This window comes from Lycorma delicatula, chromosome 2 (assembly GCF_047948215.1).
Source record: "Lycorma delicatula isolate Av1 chromosome 2, ASM4794821v1, whole genome shotgun sequence".
Taxonomy (NCBI): Eukaryota; Metazoa; Arthropoda; class Insecta; order Hemiptera; family Fulgoridae; genus Lycorma; species Lycorma delicatula.
The window spans coordinates 109,577,920-109,598,518 of record NC_134456.1 but is presented as its reverse complement, the minus strand read 5'-3'; the positions used below and the strand labels follow the sequence as shown (position 1 = coordinate 109,598,518).

The 20,599-nt window shown below is 37.1% G+C and overlaps 1 protein-coding gene across 2 annotated transcripts in view; it reads left to right on the top strand.

Annotated features, from left to right (window-relative positions):
• Positions 1 to 20,599, top strand: part of nesd (SHC binding and spindle associated nessun dorma) — an 85,454-nt gene that overhangs the window by 24,971 nt on the left and 39,884 nt on the right. For both annotated transcript variants that reach the window (XM_075356010.1, XM_075356009.1), the window contains exon 3: positions 8,797 to 8,975. In XM_075356010.1, coding sequence (XP_075212125.1) covers positions 8,797 to 8,975 — 179 coding nt within the window. The remainder of the gene's footprint in view (positions 1 to 8,796; positions 8,976 to 20,599) is intronic.

Here is a 20,599-nt window from a genome sequence, read left to right as displayed (position 1 = left end):
TAAATAATGTAAATAGTCCTTTGACCATCATCTCCAGATAAATTGAACAGATTTTTTGAGTAATTGTAATCGATTAATTTTAAGTTCTTGGTAATTGGGATCAAGTAAGGAAATGAGTGGACATCCAATAAGAAAGTGTCTCAATGATAGTGGTTCTGGCTCTGTGATAATTTGAGAAGATAGGATGGGAATTGAGACAGGCTTCAATTTGTGTTAAAATTGCATATAATTCTTCAAAATTAAGGATTTTTGTCCTATTACACGACTCATATGATATTTAATGCTTTTGATTGCACTTTCCCATAAACCACCAAAATGGGGTGAAGAGGGAGAAATGAATGACTTAAGTAATACCTTGTATTGTAGAAAATACTGCAATGTCTGATTTTAAGTTTTCTGAATTTAAAAATTATAAAGTATATTTTTGGCGTAATGGAATTTGGAACTGTTGTCAGAAAAGACTTGAGTGGGAATGCCCCTATGTGATAATGAATCTTTTAAGTGCTGCTGAAAAAGACAGGTGAGATCAGAGACTAATTCTAAATGAATAGCTTTTGTGGTGAGACATATGAAAAATACCATATGTGCTTTACTTAATGTTTTAGACCTCTGCCCGCCAAGATGAATCATAATTGGACCACTGTAGTTGACAGCGCAAGTAGAAAATGGTCAGGAAGGAATAACTCTGGAAGATGGTAGCTGACCAAGCTGTTGTACTTGGGTTTTAGCACTATATCGAAAGCATATCATACATTTACAAATGATAGAGGAAGTAAATTTCTTGTCATTTGTTATCTAATATTTTTGTAACAAATGATGAATAAGTTGAACACCAGCATGGAAGAATCACAAGTGTTCAGCATTAATTATTAGTTTTGTGATATGAGCGTTAGGATGTTTCATTTGGTAATGTAACAGAGTGTTACATAAGTTTGCTTTGTTTAGGTATAGTTTGTTTGTTTTAAAGATTATTTAATTTATCACTAAAATGCATGTGTTGTGATGTGATCATTAAATAAGAAAGGTAAGAGTATGGTTTAGTTCCTGAATAGTTAAAGGACCAGAAATTCGTTCTGATTGTTTTGATTTGGCATTATGAATAAATCTGAAACAAAAACTAAAAGTGCGAATTAAAGTAACTAGCGATGAAAATGGTTCTGTGTATTCGAACACAATAGTAGATACAAATGATGTGACAATATGTTTGCGTTTTTGTATTAGACGTTCAGCACTTATATTACAGTTATCAAAGGTAATATTAATATCTTTCAGCCAATGGACAGAAATTTGTGAAAGCTAATGAGGACCATGCCACCAAAGTGACATGTCAATTAACTTACTTTGTGAACAACCTATAGACAATACGTCTGCTGGATTATCAAAGGATTTGATGTAATGCCAATTAGCATTTGTGGTAATTTGTTGAATCTCAGAAATTCTATTGCTGAGAAATACTTTCCAATTAGATGGTTGTTCATGAATCCAACATAGTACTATTGCAGAATCTGTGTATAAATGTTTTTTGTCAAACTGTGTGTTTAACGCATTAATTACCTTTAATAATAAACGACTAAGAAGTAAACCACCAAAAAGTTCAAGTCTTGGAAGTTTAATTTGTTGTAAGGGTTTTGATTTAGAACAAAATAAATTAGAAAAAATTGTATGATTAGTGTATACAGTTCTTAGTAAATACAACAGCCATAGTTCTTTATGGAGGCATCAGAGAATCCATGTATTTGAATAGAATTAATTCTATTATCAATATTGGGTTTAATGGAATCATTTATTTTAATGAATTCAATTAAATGCGATTGGTTGTATAAATTGAGCCAATGTGTTAGTAACGTATTGGATAATGTTTTGTGTTAATTAATTTTAAGTTGCCACAATTATTGCATAAAATGTTTATGTGAGAAAACAATAGGACCAATGAGTCCTAAAGGATCAAATACACCAGCTATGTTGGACAAAATATTTCTTTTAGTCTGTTTTTTAGAATCATTAGAATGAGTAGTTTGGAAAAATAGCTTATCTGAGGAATTATTTCATAGAACTCCTAACGTTCTGTTTTTGATTTAAAGGAATAGAAGTATTGTGTTCAGAATTACTGGAAAACCATATTGTTGTAGTAATTTAGACATATCAATTTTTAATTGAATAACTTCAGGTGTCTGAACCTGTTATGAGATCATCAACATAAAAATCATTTCAAATCGACTTACATTCAAGTGGAAATTCATTTTCATTTGCAATTTGAATTAAATACCGTGTGGCCAAATATGGTGCACAAGTAGTCCCATATGTTAACTGTATGCATTACATATGGTAACATTGTTTTATTTACTGATCTGGATAATCACACCAAAGTATACATTGTATTGAAATCACTAGATTTAACTAATACTTGATGATACATTTTAGCTATTTCAGAAGTAATGATGTAATTATGGATTCTGAATCTAAGCAATATGGAAAATAGATCTTGTTGCACTACAGATCCAACTAATAGAGTATAGTTGAGGGTTAAACTGTTAGTGGTTTCCGCTGAACCGTCAAAGACAACTCGAATTTTATTAGTTAAAAGTTGATGGTTTCAGTACTGGATGGTGAGGTAAATAATAGACATTTGTTAATTAACAGATCATTGGAATTAAGTAACATGTGACCTAATTGTAAATATTCTTTTATGAAAATGGTATAGTGTTTTTTAATCTTAGAATTGTTAATTAATTTCCTTTCTAAAGATAGAAATCTGTTTTTAGTGTTAAAGGAATCATCCAAATGAATATCAGATTTGCGTGGTAACGTTACAACAAATCTGCCCTGGTTGTTTCGAGTAGTATTCGATTGAAAGTGTTATTCACATTTGGAACTCTTATTGACTGATATATCAGTGGTAATCTTCCATTTACTAGAATTGTACAAGTATGTTTGATAGATTTTTATGATCATTACAGAAAAGAAAGGATGCTACAGTGTTATTGCCCTTGTTAATAGGAATGTAATCGCTAATTATATATCCTAATTTAGTCTTGAATAATAGGATATCTAAAGTTTTGAGTGTATATCCCTAGCAGGATAAGACTTAAGCAATATTGAGCTCCTATAATGATGTCAATGCTACTTGGTACATTGAAACTGGGATCAGACAGAAATATGGGGGACATTCAACAATTAAAGAGACAAATTGATGTAGAAGAAATAGATTGTAGGAGGAGTTTTGTGCTTTCATAACTTTAGGTTGGCATCACTGGGATGAGCTGAGAACAGCTGACGGATAAAAATTGTTTTATTTATAACCTCAATATTGCATTTAACGATGGCGTGTCCGCTTGAAGTTTCCACATTAGTTGGAACAACGTTCAGTGATCTGTTTTTTGCTTTCTGAAGGTGAAAACCCGGCTAAAATCTTTTCTCAAATGATTTTACAGTATGGTGAAAGTTGTATGAACTGTGGAAATTTTTATAAGTGGGTAGAACACTTCAAAAACTGTCAAATCTCAGTGACTGACGAGCAATGTCCTGGTTGGCCGGCCAGTTGAAATGTCAATTCCTTCGCTTGAAACCCGCATTGATGACATTATTTGTGAAGACCAACATATTACAGTTGAACATATAGCTAAAACAGTTGCAGCAAGTGTTGGTACAGTTCATATCGTTATTAGTAACAAGCTCAAGTACAGCAAAACAAGTGCAAGGTGGGTCCTGAAAGAGTTAATGCAACAACACAAGGAAACAAGACTCGGAGTGTGTACAAACTTGAAAGAACACTATGAAAGGAAAGGTGACTTTTCTAAACAAGATTTTAACGCGTGATGAAACTTGGGTTTACCATTTTGAACCAGAATCCAAAAGACAAAGCATGGAATGGAAAAAATTCAGCTCACCTTTCTGAAAGAAATTCAGAACGCAAGCATCAGCAGGAAAATCATGTTGACCGTCTTTTGGGATGCCCAAGGTGTCATCTTTTGTGATTATTTGGAAAATCAGTGTACAGTAAACATTGTCAACTACTCAGACATGCTGATGGAAAAATGAAAGCCAGCAATGAGAGAAAAACGTGGCAAACCTCAAAGAAAAGGTATGATATTGCTACACAACATCGTTCGCCCTCACACCGCCCACTTGACCCATGAAACCATTGGAAAAATGGGTTGGGAGATACTACCACATCCTCCCTACAGTCCAGATTTGGGTCTTGGATTTTCATTTGTTCAGTTCACTCAAGGAGGCATTACATTGAAAAAAGTTCAGCAACAACAAGGAGGTCAAAGAATTTATGGGAAAGAGGCTCAAACAACAAGACAAAGATTTCTTTGCATCAGGTATAAAAAACTAGTTCATCTATGGGAGAAGTGTATTAATATTGGTGGGGATTATGTTGTGAAGTAGTAAAAGTCTCATTGTGCATAAATACACAGTTTTTTTTCTACATCAGTTTGTCTTTAATTATTGAATGTCCCTCATATATTATGAAGTAATTTGAAATGAGAAATGTCAAATGTGGATGAAGGGGGCTGTCAGTAATACCTGGTAAATTAGTACGTTGAACCTTGAAAGTAAAGTTTCTGTTTCTGAAATGCAATGTAATTTCGACACTATATTATGATTGTATAACGAATTGTTTATTCCTAAAACAGGAAAATCATTTTTCCTACGTTTTAGTTCTAGTTTGCGGGCAAAAATTTGCTTGTGAACCAGAATCTAATAGTAATCTACATGAATATGTATTACCATGAATATTATGGTATCACATACCATAGAATCAACTTAGAATTTCAACTTATGGTATCAACTACCAACTTAGAATCATTAAGTTTGTCTATGTGAATAAGTGTATTATGTTTCTTTGCACAAATTTTGCAAAGATTCTTAGAATAGAATTGATTAATAGAATGACCTTTACTCATACAATTAGAACAACAATTACTATTTTCCAAAAAGGTTTTACGATCAGTGGACAAGTTAAGAATTCCTTACATTGATATAAGTAATGATTTGAATTACAAAATGAACATTGATTAATTTAGATTTTGCATTATAACTAACATTATGTCCTTTAAATTATTTATTTGGATTTAAATTAAAACTTTTAGTTGTAAGGATCTGCTTGTATTTTTAAACATTCCTTGGTTTCATTTTCTTTATTTACTTGCGTGTTTGAAGTGGATGGATTGATATTTTCTAAACATTGACATCTGGAATTAAAAAATTCAATGAAGTCTGTAAAGGTGGGAAACCCTTCATTTGACTACCTTTCTTTCCACAATCTTGAAGTGTTAATCCAATTTAGATGTTAGAAATTGGACTACTGTAAATTTACAGGATGTTGCATCCCTTTAAGCGAATTCACATTTGAGGAAATTTCATTAATAAATTTGAACAAAGTATTTGCAGATTCTCTTTTTAAAGAATCTGATCTTAAAATGCTTTCACCATTGTGAAAAGGAGTTGTATATTTATTGTCAAACTGTACCATTAATAATTTTAGAGCAAGAAGATAATTTTCATTTGTTATTGGGAGATCTTTAATGATAGCTAAAGCTTCATTCTTTAAAGAAGAATGAAGATAGTGTAATTTTTAAATGTTAGTTAAATCATCTCTATAATGTATTAAATCAATAAATATATTAAAATAATGCTGCTATTCTAACATTACCTTGAGATATGGATATATTTATAGGTTGTAATTGAGCTTGTTTAAATATTGTATTTGCATTAATTTCTTTATTAGATGATTTTTATTATTATTATCATTTATTAAATGTTGTAATAATTTGCGTTCTGTTATACACAAGTTCTGTTCGACTTGTTCATGAACTAAAAATAAATTATCAAATTGAATTTCAAAATATTTGATTGAATGATGTTATATCTGTCGCAAATCAAGAAGATTCCTTAACCTAATTTGTAAGTCAATTCTACAAGGCATCAGATTTATCAGTAAAGTTGCAAATTCTCATTATAGAGGCCTTTACTGGACCTCTTTGTTGTATTAATTGTTCCAATTCCATAATGGTATTAAATAACTTAAATTAATAATATGAAATGTTAATAAAGTAAATTAAATGTGAAATGAATCACTGATATTATATAAATGATGAAACAATGTAAATTAAATGTAATAAATTAAAATATATTACAAAATATAATGTTGTAGTTATATTTGTTGTGATCCTTGGTAGTATGAAGTTTGTTGTTATTGAAGATTCTTGTAAAATTATAACCACGATTCTGGAAGACCAAATGTTGATGCTTTAAATTTTTCCGAAGGTATCTGTGGCCAGAGGACCAATAAAAAATTTATGTCAAAGTTTGCTGATTCTTTTAAATGAATTAGGCCTTTATGTAGTTGCATTTATAAATTATTTTTTATTATAAATTGTAATTGTCATACATATATATATATATATATATACAACATTATTAAACTTGTAAATCCGCATGTAAATTCATTGTATTTGTAATTAATATAGGTTACATTATTAAACTTGTAAGTATATGTAACAACATATAATTATTGCATGTTGAATCCTTGGAGATTGATCAAAGGAAGACTGGTCTGTCGACAGAGCATGACGTACTTATATAATAGTATTGAGCCAAGAATCTTTCAGGAGCTGTGTGAACTGTGCAGAGCTGAGTGCATCCAAACAGAGCCACTGAACCATCAGGAGCTGTGTGAATCTGACTATAGCTGAGTACAGCCGAATGGAGCTATCTGAAAGATCTTTAAAATTTAAATGAAAATTAATGTTTCTCATTAATAGTGAATTTTAAATAAAATTATTGAAACCTAAGTATACAAATGGCGCCACTGCATTGACTGTTGTTTCGATTCTGCGTTTGTATAGGATATCCGTGTCTTGTCCGCCTGTAACTGTGTGGGAAAACAAATCATCTTCATCTTGTCGATAGCGGTCCAAAAACTCATCCACTGTATATTCTTTGCGCTTTGTGATGGTCAGTAAGCATCTTCGGTGCCCACTTTGCACACAATTTGTGATATCTGAGCTTTGCTGTGACAATCGTGTAGATAGAGGTGTGTCCAACATGGAGAGATTCATCAGCCAGACCAGTAATCGTCAATTGCCAATCACATCGCAGTTTTCGGTTATCGTTGTTCAACGATTTCATCGGTCTGAATACTGCGCCTGCCACACTCCACTCTTCTTCATCATGCACATTTGTGCAGCCATTTTTAAAGTCTCGACACCATTGTCTAACCTTTCCTTCACTCATTACTCTAGGTCCATATACCAGGCACAACACCTGATGAATTTTAGTAGCTGAAGATCTTTTTCCACACAAAAATCAAATCACAGCACGCACTTCACAACTGGCGGAAGAAACAATTGTCATGGACATTGCAATCTGCATTCACCGGAGACAAATGACTACTAAATCAAAACAACAACTGCAGTGCTTCATAAATAGCCAACAGATGGCCCTGCATCCGTGAAACTGTGTTCTGACCCGTTAATATGTAAATATAAGCTGACGGCTCTTACTTTATGAATGAGCCTTGTAGTAAGCTGATATGATGCTATTTTGCCAGTGATGCTGCGTAGTGAGATTCTTTAGAAATATTCAGTTTTTTCTGACCAATGGGAGAATCTATACATTCCATTATTTCCCAGAGAAAGGGCTACAGTAATCTATTGCTTTATACATTCTACCAAACTTTTGTATGATTATGATGCATGAAATGCACCTGAGGTTCAAGTCCCATTATTCAGTTAGTTTTTTTTAATAGTAATCAATTTCATTATACATACTAGTGCCTTGTGTTAAACAGGATGAGATCTATCTGGCAGAGCTGAATATCACCTCTGTTTCTGTGGGCTATGTAGAAAAAGCAATAGATATAGATACTATTTCACTTCCGTAGTAAGCTGACATTGTAGCTTGTTATTTCTAAGGATGACTGCCATTTTCTGGTGAAATTATTGTTTCATGTTAGATCATTTGCAACACTAATATAGTTTTAGTACCTGGCTAGCACAAATGCTTATAGCAGTTTCCTGATAAAATAACATTTATTACAAAATATCAAAAAGTAATTTTCTTCAGATTTCTAAAAAGCATTGTATGAAATTTCATTTCAAATTGAGTAAGACACTTACTGAAACAAACGTTTTCAAGGTACTTATAGGAAAGAATGTAAGAACCAAATGCAATGTTATGATTGCTATTGTGTTTCATATCAACTGCATCAAAGTTGCTGAATGCAAAGATGATGATTGTCTTTTTTGATTGAAATGCATCATCCATTATTAGTATGTCCCATCTGGTCATAAATAAGTAAACAATCTGATTTGGAAGTAATGCAGTATTTGAGGAAGGCAATGAGAAGTATGTGGCCTACAATGTGGGCAAACAAAGCATGGGTGCTGGTTTTGTTTGAATATGACATTGCTCGTGCACATTTGATGCCCTTTATTTAAGAATTTTTTTGTTGAGCATGATACAGTTGTAATACCTTATTAACATAAAACTAATTATAAAACTATTTGCCTGATTGGGTTTGAATCTTTTCCATTTCTAAAGATAAGAGTTACCCTAAAAGAAAGCTCTTTTCTGACTAGAGGAGATTAAACAAAATCCATTAGAAGATCTACAGGCTAGTCCACATAATGTGAATTAGAATACATTCCAGCAGTCAAATAAGCACTGAGAATGACATATTAACTGTGAATGAACTGTATGTAACAAGTAATAAATAATTCTAAAAAGTTGCATTTTGACAAACCTTGTACATTAAATTGTAGTGTTTATGCTAATTTTTTCTGCCAGGTACAAAATGTTTGTTATGATGAATTATCAGCTTCTGCATCAATAATTGAAGTTGAAGATAATCAAAACCTTCCAGAAACAATTGCTGGAATTCCATTAATTCAGTTGTTTCCAACTGTTGAGCAGGACTCCGCTATCATTGATAGCTTTAGGATGGCCAGTTTTCTGCATGATTTGAGGTTTGTTTTTTATTTTTATATTATACTTAATATTTTTATAATTTAATAATAAATTTTTTAATGGCTCATTAATTAGTTTACTATTATACAAGAATTCCCACTTAAATTTTATTCTGTCATACTGTAGATGTGATTATAATGCAGTTAAGTTATTATATCTGTCCTTTTCATGAAAGATTATTTCTTCTATGAAAAATTATTTTTCTTATTGCAGTTTAATTTTTCACAATTGTATGAAATGAGTTTTGGGGAAAATTGTAAAAACAAGAAAAACTGTTGATATAATTGCTTAGACATTTTCCCACTAGATAGGAAATATTGGAGACAAAAAAAATGAAGAATTACCTGTTTCTGGTTTGTTAGCACAGATTAATAATTTGAATCAATTAGATGATGCATTTGAGAACCATATTAAGCAATCTCTTGAGTTGCATGGGTAGATTTTGATTATAATAGTACGTCAGGTAGTGATTGACAAAAGAAGTAATATTATCATGATTCAAGAAAACAAGTACAAAGACATTGGCAGTAATGAAAATAAAGGCACCTGTTAAATAACTAAGTAACTTCAGTCCAAAAAGCACTAATGTAATAGAACTTCCAGTCAAATGGTTAAAAGTACAAAAAACCATCAATTTAATGAAAGTGTTGCATCTTCATTCGATGAAAAGTCATATTTTACAAAGTAAATTGAAAAAAATTTAAATACCAAATTAACAAAAAAGTGTTTATGTATTATTATTATGGGAATTAATAACTTTTAAATTAAATTTTAATATTTACATTATACTGCCCATTGTATCAAGATTTAAATTGGATGGAACAGTACTGTGTATTCAAAGAACGTTTTACAAATTTAAGTATCTTGTATTTAATCTTCTATATATCTAAAAATGAATGTTTGTTTGTTTGCCCCGTATCTGTTCTTATACCATTCATCTGATTGCAATGAAACTTTAGTGAGTTGTGCATATGCCTGCAAAGGTTTCTGAATTAGTTTGGACCTGCTAGGTGGCGCTGGGGTAGAGATATTTTGAAAAATTGTATTTATGGTCCAGTTTGGCTCGCATTCAGAATATGTATTTCTTACATGGAAAGAAATACCTGTGCAAAAAATGGACCACTAGAATATGCTGGGGTTGAGATATTTTGAAAAATTACATTTATGAGCCGATTTGGCTCATATTCAGAATATATATTAGTTACATGAAAAGAAATGTTTTTGTGAAAAACGGACCTACTAGATGGCACTGGGATTGAGATATTGAAAAATTGTATTTATGGACCGATTTGGCTTATATTCAGAATATATATTAGTTATGTGAAAACTAATATATGTTTGCAAAAACTATACCTACTAAATGGCGCTGCTGTCAAGATATTTACGAAACAAACAAATATACAAACAGACTTTCTTCTATATATGTAAAAGGCAGTATTTGTATGTGTGTCTGCTATAGACTAAAAAACTACTGGAGCAATTTATGCGTGGGTTTTTGCAAAATGGTCTGCGTTGTCTGGAGAAGATTTAAAGCTATTGAAATCCTCAATCTGACCATAGAAAGAACGTTAGGGGTATTTTGAACCAACTACTGTGTTGAGAGAGTGGTTTGAATTAAATCCAATTGGTAGTACTGTTGTTTTGCCAATTGAATTTATTTATATTCTAACTTTATAAAGTGAAAGGTTAAATTTTGTGAAGTTCCGTAATGTTCAGTTTTTTAATGTTTTATTGAACTTTCAATTATGTTCATTTAAACATCTGTTGTATTATTATCCAATAATTAATCGTGTTTATTACTGATGTGTCATTAAATTTTATAAATAGACTATCAGGTCCCAAAGTTTAATTGTGGATTTTTGTATTCAGGTATAAAAGTATTTTCTAGCTGTCTGTACTATTTGTTAATTAAAAAGATAAACATAACAGAGAACTTCCTGATAATATTTATTCAATATTTTACTTTTTGGAGCTTATATGTAATTAAATTTTAGTTGAAAAAATCCATCACTTTTATTGTGTTCAGGGTTCTTAAAGCTCTAATTCCTAATGCCAAAGGACTTTCTTTAGCTGATTGCAGCCATGAATTCATAATCAGATAATTTCAAACGTTGCAGTATTATTTATCATAGTATTTACATACTACTGCTGGTCTCATGTTATTAACTTTGTTATGTTTGGTGAATTTTTTTATACATTTTTACATGCATGTTACTCCATGCAGAGATATGGGAAACAGAGTGTTGGCTTCATTACAAATTGATATTAAAATGAAGTTGTGACGAGCAGATTTTTGTAAGAATTTTTGTCTAAATTATTATTATTACATAGTGGATGTTGTGGAAAAAGTATTGTCAGATTTCTTTGTATATAAAGTAAAACGTTTCCTCATTGGTGTTGAAGTTGGCAGCCTTAATTCAGTCTGGCAACATTGAGCTCCTCATTTGAACTTGTAATTGTAATAAAAAATATATTATAAAACTTCTGCTCTCTAAATTTCACTTAATTATTTTACTGAAATAATTTTTTTTAAGATTATGCAATAATGAATGTATTTCAATCATGACTGAAGATGCAAGATTCCATTAAGCTACTTTCATGAAAAATTAAGCTAAGATTTGTTTTATCTCAATATTCTGTACTAAGTGGTTTATTTAATAGAATATAATTTTTTTTATCCCATCATTTGACTGGTTTGTTGCAGCTCTCCAAGATTCCCTATCTAGTGCCAGTCGTTTCATTTCACTACACCCCCTACATCCTACATCCCTAACAATTTATTTCACATATTCCAAATGTTGCCTGCCTGCATAATGTTTCGCGTCTACCTGTCCCTTCAATATTAAAGTGACTATTCCAGGATGCCTTAATATGTGGCCTATAAGACTATTTCTTCTTTTAAGAGTGGCAATGACTCCTGGTCGCAAGTCCCTGTTATGAGCAAAGGGACCTTACCCTTAGTAAAAACCCCTTGAATGGCACTGAGAAAGGCATCGGTATTGACCAACTTGACCCGGATATCTTCTATCATCTGCTGCCTGTCATAAGACAGCTGCTTGGCAGGCTGTTCTCAGGGTACCTTAGCTGTGGCTGCTTCTGACTTGTTGGAAGGTGGCTTTGGTGAGGATGCTCTTAAAACCAGGAAAGGATCCGAGTGAGGTCGGCAGTTATCGGCCCATCAGCCTCTTGCCGGTTATCGGCAAGTTGCTTGAAAGGCTGGTTGTTGAACGGCTCTGGAAATGCATCGATATGAACTGTCTTCTAAATCGAGGCCAGTATTGTTTTATGAAAGAGTTTGGAACCAAGGGCATCTTAAATGCCCTTGCCGAGGTGGAAAACGCCTACTGTAAAATGTTTTGGCAATTTTTATTGACATAGAGGCAGCATTTCCTTCCTTGTGTTGGAGTTCTGTCCTCTATGATTTGGAACGCCGCAAAGTTCCCGTAGCCCTGCAGGCCATAGTACGTGACTACTTGTCTGATCGCACGACTCTAAGGATGCGCACGTAGTTGTGGAAAAGTCCGTCACCAGGGGAAGCCCGCAGTGCTCCGTTCTCGGTCCTTTGCTGTAAAACCTGATATTCGACGGATTTTTGGGACTAATATTCCCGGAAGGGGTCACGGCCCAGGCTTTCGCCGATGACTGTCTCCTGTTAGTTCCTGGTATCTCATGACCGCAGCTGGAAGACCGAGCGCAGGCGGCTTTGTCAACCGCAGAGGGCTGGATGGATGGACATTCAAAATTTAAAGATTTCTGTGCCCAAGACGAAGTTTATGCTTCTCAAGGGTGAAATTATCATATAGTCGTAACACCCGTATTAAGTGTAAAGGCTGTGTAATCGGGGGAGGTAGAGTTCATTAGTACTAGGTGTTTTGTTTGATAAGAAGTTGCTGTTTAGCAACCACATTAGGCAAGTAGCAGCGGACGCTGTCTCTGTGATGCACAAGCTTAGGAGGATTGCTCGAAAGGATTACGGGCTGTTGGGCCGTCTTTTGTACATGGTGTACCGAGGTGTCTTCGAAAGTATGATCTCTTACGCAGCGTCCGTTTGGGCCAAAGGTCGGAAAGAAATCGAGCAGTTCAAAATTTAAGGAGTGCCCAGCACAGCCTTAGTTGTATGCACTGGTGTTTTTAAAACAACCTCTTAAGAGGCTCCCGCTGTATTGGGAAAGGCTCTTCCAATCGATTTAGTGGTGAAAGTTCGGGCAGCCATGTGGAAATTGCGAAGAGGCAGGGAGGCTGAAGTATTTGAGATGCGGTTTCGAGCCAGGCCTGAACCGGAGCGGAACGGTGATCTCCATACACCGTTCTAAATTTCGAACAGTTGCCCATCTCCCGCCTGCGGAGGAGGTTTTACAGCCTCGCGATGAAAGCATGGCAGCAATTATGGCACGCCACGGCTAAGGGAAGATGCTTGTATAGATTTATACAGGATTTGGGGGAAAGGTATGCCTCTCCTTCGATTTTAAGGACAATGGGAGCCCGTGTGCTTTCCAACCATGTAAATTTAAACCAGTATTTGTTTCCGTTCTGCCTGGCAACTGATGAGCTGTGCGGGGAGGTCCAGTCAACTACTACTCAGGCCACCCTGGAACTTAGTGGTCAAGGGGAAAATTGGCCACTCACAAGTGGCGAGTAAGTGTGACGAAAGCCGCATTGTCGGACCGTGTGGGAGTTCCTTGATGCAGTTGCTTTGTTCAACCGACATAAGTAGTTTACCTAAGGGAAAAGACTCCTCCCTCACTACTGTGGGAAGCTAACCGAGAGATATGGCTGGCTACCAGCCAGATTAAGCCTCCAAGCACTTTAATGGTCGACTTGCTGGCATTCAGCGGCCTAGGCGTGGCAGCGAATTGCTGTCTTTGACGAGATATATTTAATTATTGATGGTCATACATGTTTTAGTAGTTGACGGGTGCGCCTACCAGTTTTAGTGATATATGACAAGTGGGCATCGGGACACGCAAGCGAGTGGTGTGTGGTATCACGCTTTTAGGTTAGCTCTAGGAGCTTGTTAGGACACTGGTCGCCAAACTGTTTCGAGGCTCAGTAGCCGTGTGTGGCACAGCCATTCGGTCATATGCTTTAGGGCAACCGAATGGGTTGGTGACGGGAGAAATGCCAAGCAAATCAAACCAAACTTGTCTCTAAATAGAAGGAATACAGCGAGAATTTTGTTCGTATACTCTTACGTCAGGGCATCTTCGAAAATGACAGATGTTAGTGAGATAGGTAAGAAGCCTAGCTTGAGAAGGGGGTCGGAGCTTTATTCTTCGACCTCCTCGAACACTGGTCCTGACAACAATAGTTCAGAAGTAGGTACGGGTGACCACCCGGGAGGGTATGAACCCACTTATTGAAGAGTTTTTGCAAGCCGGGGGCAGCTGTGCTCCTTTGGCCCGTGATGTTTTGGAGGAACTGGGTGGCTTGTCTTCCTATTTAGAAAATCCCAATTTTACTATTGCTGCTACCAAGAGGAGATTATTGCATTGACTCGAATTCTTCCGAGCGGCTTTTACTGCTCTCGTCAACGGTTTCGAAAATCTTGTCTCAAGGCCTAAAGAAATAACAGTGGCTCAGAAACCGGCATCGGCCCCCATGCAACCGCGTAGGTATGCTGAGGTGGTCAGGGGCAGACATGTAACCAGCCAGTCCTCAATGAAACTGAGGTTGCGTTTGTTAATACGGTGGAAGGCTCGACTGTGTCTAGCAGTCAGCTGAATAAAGACCCCAGGTTGCCCTTCGGGGTGACCGGAAAGGTTTTAAAATCAGGAACATTAAAGAGATCGGTAAGGGATGATCTGGAGACCATTCAGGCAATTAGAGATTCCACGGCGGTTAAGCGATTGAATGTGAAAATAGACCCGAAGAGAACGCGTAGGTCCCGTATTATAGTCTATGATATTGACCGACGAAGATGTCTTGTTCCTCATTAGGGAGCAGAACACTGATTTGGATGAAGCCGCTTTCCGGCAGGACTGCAGGTTGGTCTTTAAAACGGGTCGGCGTGATACCCAGAAATATCACGGGGTTTTTGAGGTAAGTTCTGGTCTCATTCAAAAATTTACGTTTGCAGCCAGACTATTTATCGATTTAGGTTTCTGCCGAGTAAAAGAGTACGTGGATGTCCAAAGATGTTTCAAGTGCTGCAGATATGGTCACAGGCTAAATTTTGTAAGTTTGTCTTGGTGTTTGCCAATTGTGGCGAGGAGGGCCACAAGCGTGATACGATTGTTCGCGTAGGTCCGAGGCTCCGGCCTGTGCTAACTGTAAGAGGTTGCACAAAAATCATAAGCACCCAGTTGTTAGTAGGGATTGTGGCTCTTATGTGTAAGGGCCGTTGTGCTGTACTTCAATTCCTTAGATGGTTAGGTTCGGTCAACTAAATGCCCAGGATGCTTATGTAGTCCAGGTTGAGTTAGGTGAGATTGTAGAGAGACGGAGCCTCGATTTTGTCCTTCTGCAGCACCTATATTTAATTTGGGGTGATCTGCCAGGCTTTAACAGCTGGAAAAAGTTTTGTGTAGGGTATACCTGCATGTCTGTTATTCTATGCAGGAAGTCGGTTGATAGTGTCCTTATACGGCAGGTTTCTGAAGCGCATCATGTTGTGGCAGACTTGCCATTGGCGGACAGAACCTTACAGTTAGTTCATATTTCCAATACAGGGATACCACTGAGGAACACCTAGCAAGATGGGATAGGATCCTTCGTATTGTGGATAATGGTCCAATCATTGGTGCCGATGTTAACGCGAAGTCGTTTTTCTGGCCAGTCATGGCGGTGGCCTAATTGACAGTTTCATCATACAGCACAATTTTGAGGTCTTTAATGTTGCAGACCAGTTGGCCACTTACGTCGGTAGGTTAACGGACGAAGGGCCTTTTCAGGTACAAATATTGACATCACCATTGGTAGGGACATCCCTGGCAGGGTCCTTGACTGGTCTGTGGTCGACGACTGTTCTAGCGATCATCGGTTAATACTTCTTGAAATAGCGGATTAGCTACGCGATGGACATGAGGGACACTTTCCTGTTTACCGGGGGCGCTTCCTGTATAGGAGGGCAGACTGACAGAAACTTTCCTCTTTGTTGGAGTCCAGACTGGAGATTTTTTCTTGAGACCCTGGCGGCCTCCCATTAGATGTCCTGCAGAAAATTTCACTTCTGCGGTGGTGGCGGCGGCTGAAGCCGCTATTCTTAGAGGCACTGACCGGGATTGGTGGTCTCGGAATCTGACAGCAATGAAGCAGTCTGTGACTCGACTCAGAAGGGCTGCGCAACGAGAGGGTGATCCCGATCGCCGTGCGGCCCTAACTGCAGATTACCGCAGAGCGAGGACTAGGTACTTTCATAGCATTAGGTCCTCCAAGCGTAATTCCTGGTGCTCCTTCGTTCAGGAGCAAGGAAGTAGAGACCTTTGGGTCGTTGTGTATAGAGCCCTTGGACATAAGCGCAGGAAAGATGTCCTCTTGTCAACCCGCGAAGCTGTGGTAATTTATAAGGACCGTGTCCTTAACATTTTGCTGAATGATTTGCTGCCGGTTGACACTATAGTGGGTGAGGTTTCATACCAACGGCGTGTCAAGCGGGAAGTCGCGATTTTCGAGACCGACTTACAATTTTCTGAGATCACTGAGGCAGAAGTGCGCCAGATGATCTGTAGTATGGCACGGCACAATGCCGTGCCATACTACATATGATTGTATCACAGTATATGATTGTATCACAGGATATGATTGTATCACAGTGGAGCTCGTCGTCCGAGCGCTTCCAGTAGTCCTTGATTATCCAACTAGAATATATGCTAGAATATATGGTTGCTCTTTGCTGGCCACTTTCCGGCGTGTTGGAAGCGTGGAGACTTGGCGTTGTTGTTCAAAGGCGGCGACAAAGATCCTACTGTCAGTTCTTCTTACCGTCCACTGACGACCTTGCCCGTGATTGGCAAGGTTTTTGGGAAGGTCCTATACTTACGTATTAATGTTAGATTGGCCACTGATCATTTGCTAATGGACAACCAGTATGGTTTCCAATCGGGCAAGAGCACTGAGGATGCCATACTAAAGGTGGTGGAAATAGCTTTCTCTAGTCCATATAAATATGTATTAGGGATTTTTCTGGACATATCCAGGGCATTTTATAATTATGGTGGCTCTCTGCCCTGTTTCAGCTGCAGAAGTGTAAGTGTACACGAAATGAACTAGAAGTGCTCTCAAGTTATTTCAGCCATCGGACCGTTTCCCTGCGTGACGGCGGCTCGGAGGTTCGTAAGACCTTAACTAAAGGATGCTCTCAGGGCAGAGTTCTGTGTGCCCTTCTTTGGATCATAGAATTCGATTCGATGTTGCATTTAAGGTTGCCAACTGGTTGTCGTGTCGTCGCTCATGCTGACGATGCGTTTCTATTGATTGAAGGGGATTCGCGTAACGAAGTAGCGTTCCGAGCTGCTCGTGCTTGTGAGACACTCCGACTGTGGAGTCTCCAACATTAGATGACTTTCAGCCCAGAGAAAATCACAATGATGTTGGTTAAGGGCCGATTGTCTGCTACCTGACGAATCCGGGTCCGGATGGCTGGCTGGTCTCCCTCCCCATTTGGTAGGTTACTACTCAAAAATACGTGGGTGTTGTCCTTGAGAATTTCGGTTCAAGGAACATCTACAGTATGTAGCAAAAAAGGCCGCTCATTCTTTTTATGGAATCTGTAGAGTCATTCAACCCGATTGGGATTTGAATTACCGAACCTTTACAAAGATGTCAGTGAGGCTATTATTCTTTTTGCTGCGACTTTCTGGGCTCACCGCATGGCTTTTAGGTATTGCGCGAACATTTTTCTACGGGTCTAGCGACTCCTGTTGCTGGCTGTTATAAAACAGTCTCGCGGGGAGCAGTCGTGTTAAAGCCGGAGTCAAATCAATAGATATCCTGGTTAATGAGCGTAAGGAACGCTACATTTCCAAGGTTAATAACCTATTGACGTCAGAACGAAAGCAGGAGATTGAAGACCGGGACCTTGCATCTTGACAGGTCAGGTGGGACGAATCCCCCACTGGTCGCTACACGCATGATATTTTTCCTATAATGTCTGATTTAGGTGCGATTGGTCTCCCCCAGTCAGTTTATCATACAGTTTCTCTCCGGGCATGGTGCGTTTCGGTCAAATTTGGCTAGGTTTCGTTTGGTGGATTCGAGTCAATGCCCGGATTGTGGGACTGATGATACAGTGGACCACGTCTCTGCCCCCGATACGAGGTTGAACGTTCACGAGCTGTTAGGAAACTTGAGAAAATACATTTCTTTGTGGATTTCGGTATTAACTGGATGATCCGCGAGGAGTGGCCTATGGTGGCTGGTTTTCTTCGCGCCCTTGCGGTGTGTAGGTCTGCAGAGAGAATTTAATCGAGGTTCTCTCAGTCGTGGTAGATTCCCGGGCGACTAGGGTTCCGGCTTAGGCATTGGATTGGTTGAAGGTTTGCTTTATCAATTTAGCATTGGCATCGTGCCACAGTTATATTGGTATTGTTTGTGATTTACTTTGGGGCTTCCGCTGGTGGGAGTGACCGCGCCGCGGGGTATGTTAACCCGTGCTACCGGGGGCGTGGCTTCCCTCCGCCGGTGGCGGTGTTGACCGTTACTTGGTAATGCCATGCGAGACACCATGATTGATGAGGGGGGTGCGAGGTTTTTCCCCGGTTTGTGTGCAGACCGATATTAGATTGCGTTCCCCTTGTTAGGTGACCTAAATTGGTTGACTTAATTGGATGTAGGTGTGAATTTCTATATTGCATAAAAAGTCATTATTATTGGTATGAGTGCAGCACGGATTTAACTGTACACTCGTTCGTTTTCTGAGGCATTCACAGTCATGAACGTTGTCAAATCTTTACTAGGCGCGAGGTTCGCCGTTTCGGTCAATTAGTTTGAGGGAATCATATTGGGTTGGATGTGAAGATGTCCATTTGATGCCTACGTGAAGGCGAAATTCAATATGTATTTTACTGATGCAAATGTCTGCCAAGGCATTTACATCAGTGCCATCCCAACCGAGGCCTGGCTGATGACTATGAGATGTAATCAGTTAGAGGCTCTAAAGACGACCTCTGGTAAAGTCCCTCAGGGCTTGGAACGGAGGGGGTGGTGTGGGGACCAGTAACATCACGAGGTGGGTGTCTTCCCCCTACGGGGTTGGAATGACTCTTCTTTTAACCATATTTTTCCAAATGCTTCTTTCTTCAATTTGCTGCTACACCTCTTCATTTGTCCCATCTGATCGACCGATCTGATCTTTAACATTCTCCTATAGCACCACATTTCAAAAACTGTAATCTTTTCTTCTCAGGTACTCAAATTGTCCAAAATTCCATATCAAGCTAGACTCCAAATATATTCTTTGAAAATGTTTCTCTGACATTTAAATTAATTTTTGATGTTTGCCTGAAGTATTCTGCATTTTATGTTGCTCCTGCTTTGTCCATCTTCAGTAATTCTACTTCCCAAATAACAAAATTCTTCTACCTCTGTAATCTTTTTCTCTTGCTATTTTTATATTCAGTGGTCTGTCTACATAAATTCTACTACATTTCATTACTTTTGTTTTGTTCTTGTTTATTTTCATGCGGTAGTTCTTGCGTAGGACTTCATCCATGCCATTCCTCGTTTCTTCTAAATCTTTTTTACTCTCAGCTAGAATTATTATATATCATCAGCAAATCATAGCATCTTTATCTTTTCACCTTGTACTGTTACTCTAGATCTAAATTGTTCATTAACATCATTAACTGCTAGTTCTATGTAAAGATTAAAAACTTCCAATTCATTTATACTGTTGAAATAAAATATTAGTTTTGTAAACAAGTAGATAATAAAAAGAAAATTACTTGAATATTTATCTTAATTTAATTACCGTGAATATATAAACTATCCATGACATAACAGAGTTTAAAAAAAAAGTATTGCTTAAAAAATGAATGGCTTTTAAATTGTAATAGTAATACATAGTATTATTGCACTTCATCTACCTTACTCAATTTCAAATTTCTATATTTAAAGTTATTGTGAGATTAATAAAAATATCCAGTTCATTTGTTTATAGGAACTGAATGTTTCCATGACTCTCTGTGTTGTTGGAGTTAAATTCTGGCAACTCATTCAATTAATAGCCCTTTTTATTATCAGATGTTTAAATAATATTTATCCATGTAAAAGTGATCTTCAAAACTTAATTGAAGATTTTGTCCTAATTATTTAGCACTGCTTACAATACATGAGCTGAAAGTTTGCCCCTTATCAACTGCTGTGTCTAGTGTATTAGTCATTGTACTGTACTAGTCTGTTGTGCAATTTGTTACAATTTACATACAAATGTGTCATGTTATTAGTAATCTGATAATGTCATCTGGTTTAAACAAATCCTGCTCGCCCATCCTGTATAAACTAGCTGACAGTTCAGTTGACAAAGACGGGGGAAACATTCAGCTAACTTAGTGTACTCAATGGTAACAGGTATCCAAAGTAGTAAGTATCAAAAAAATTATGATTATAATATTCTAAAATTAGATTTCACTGTAAGTTTTCTGTAGCAGGGGCTAGAGTGCAATAAAAAAATATTGAAATTACACTT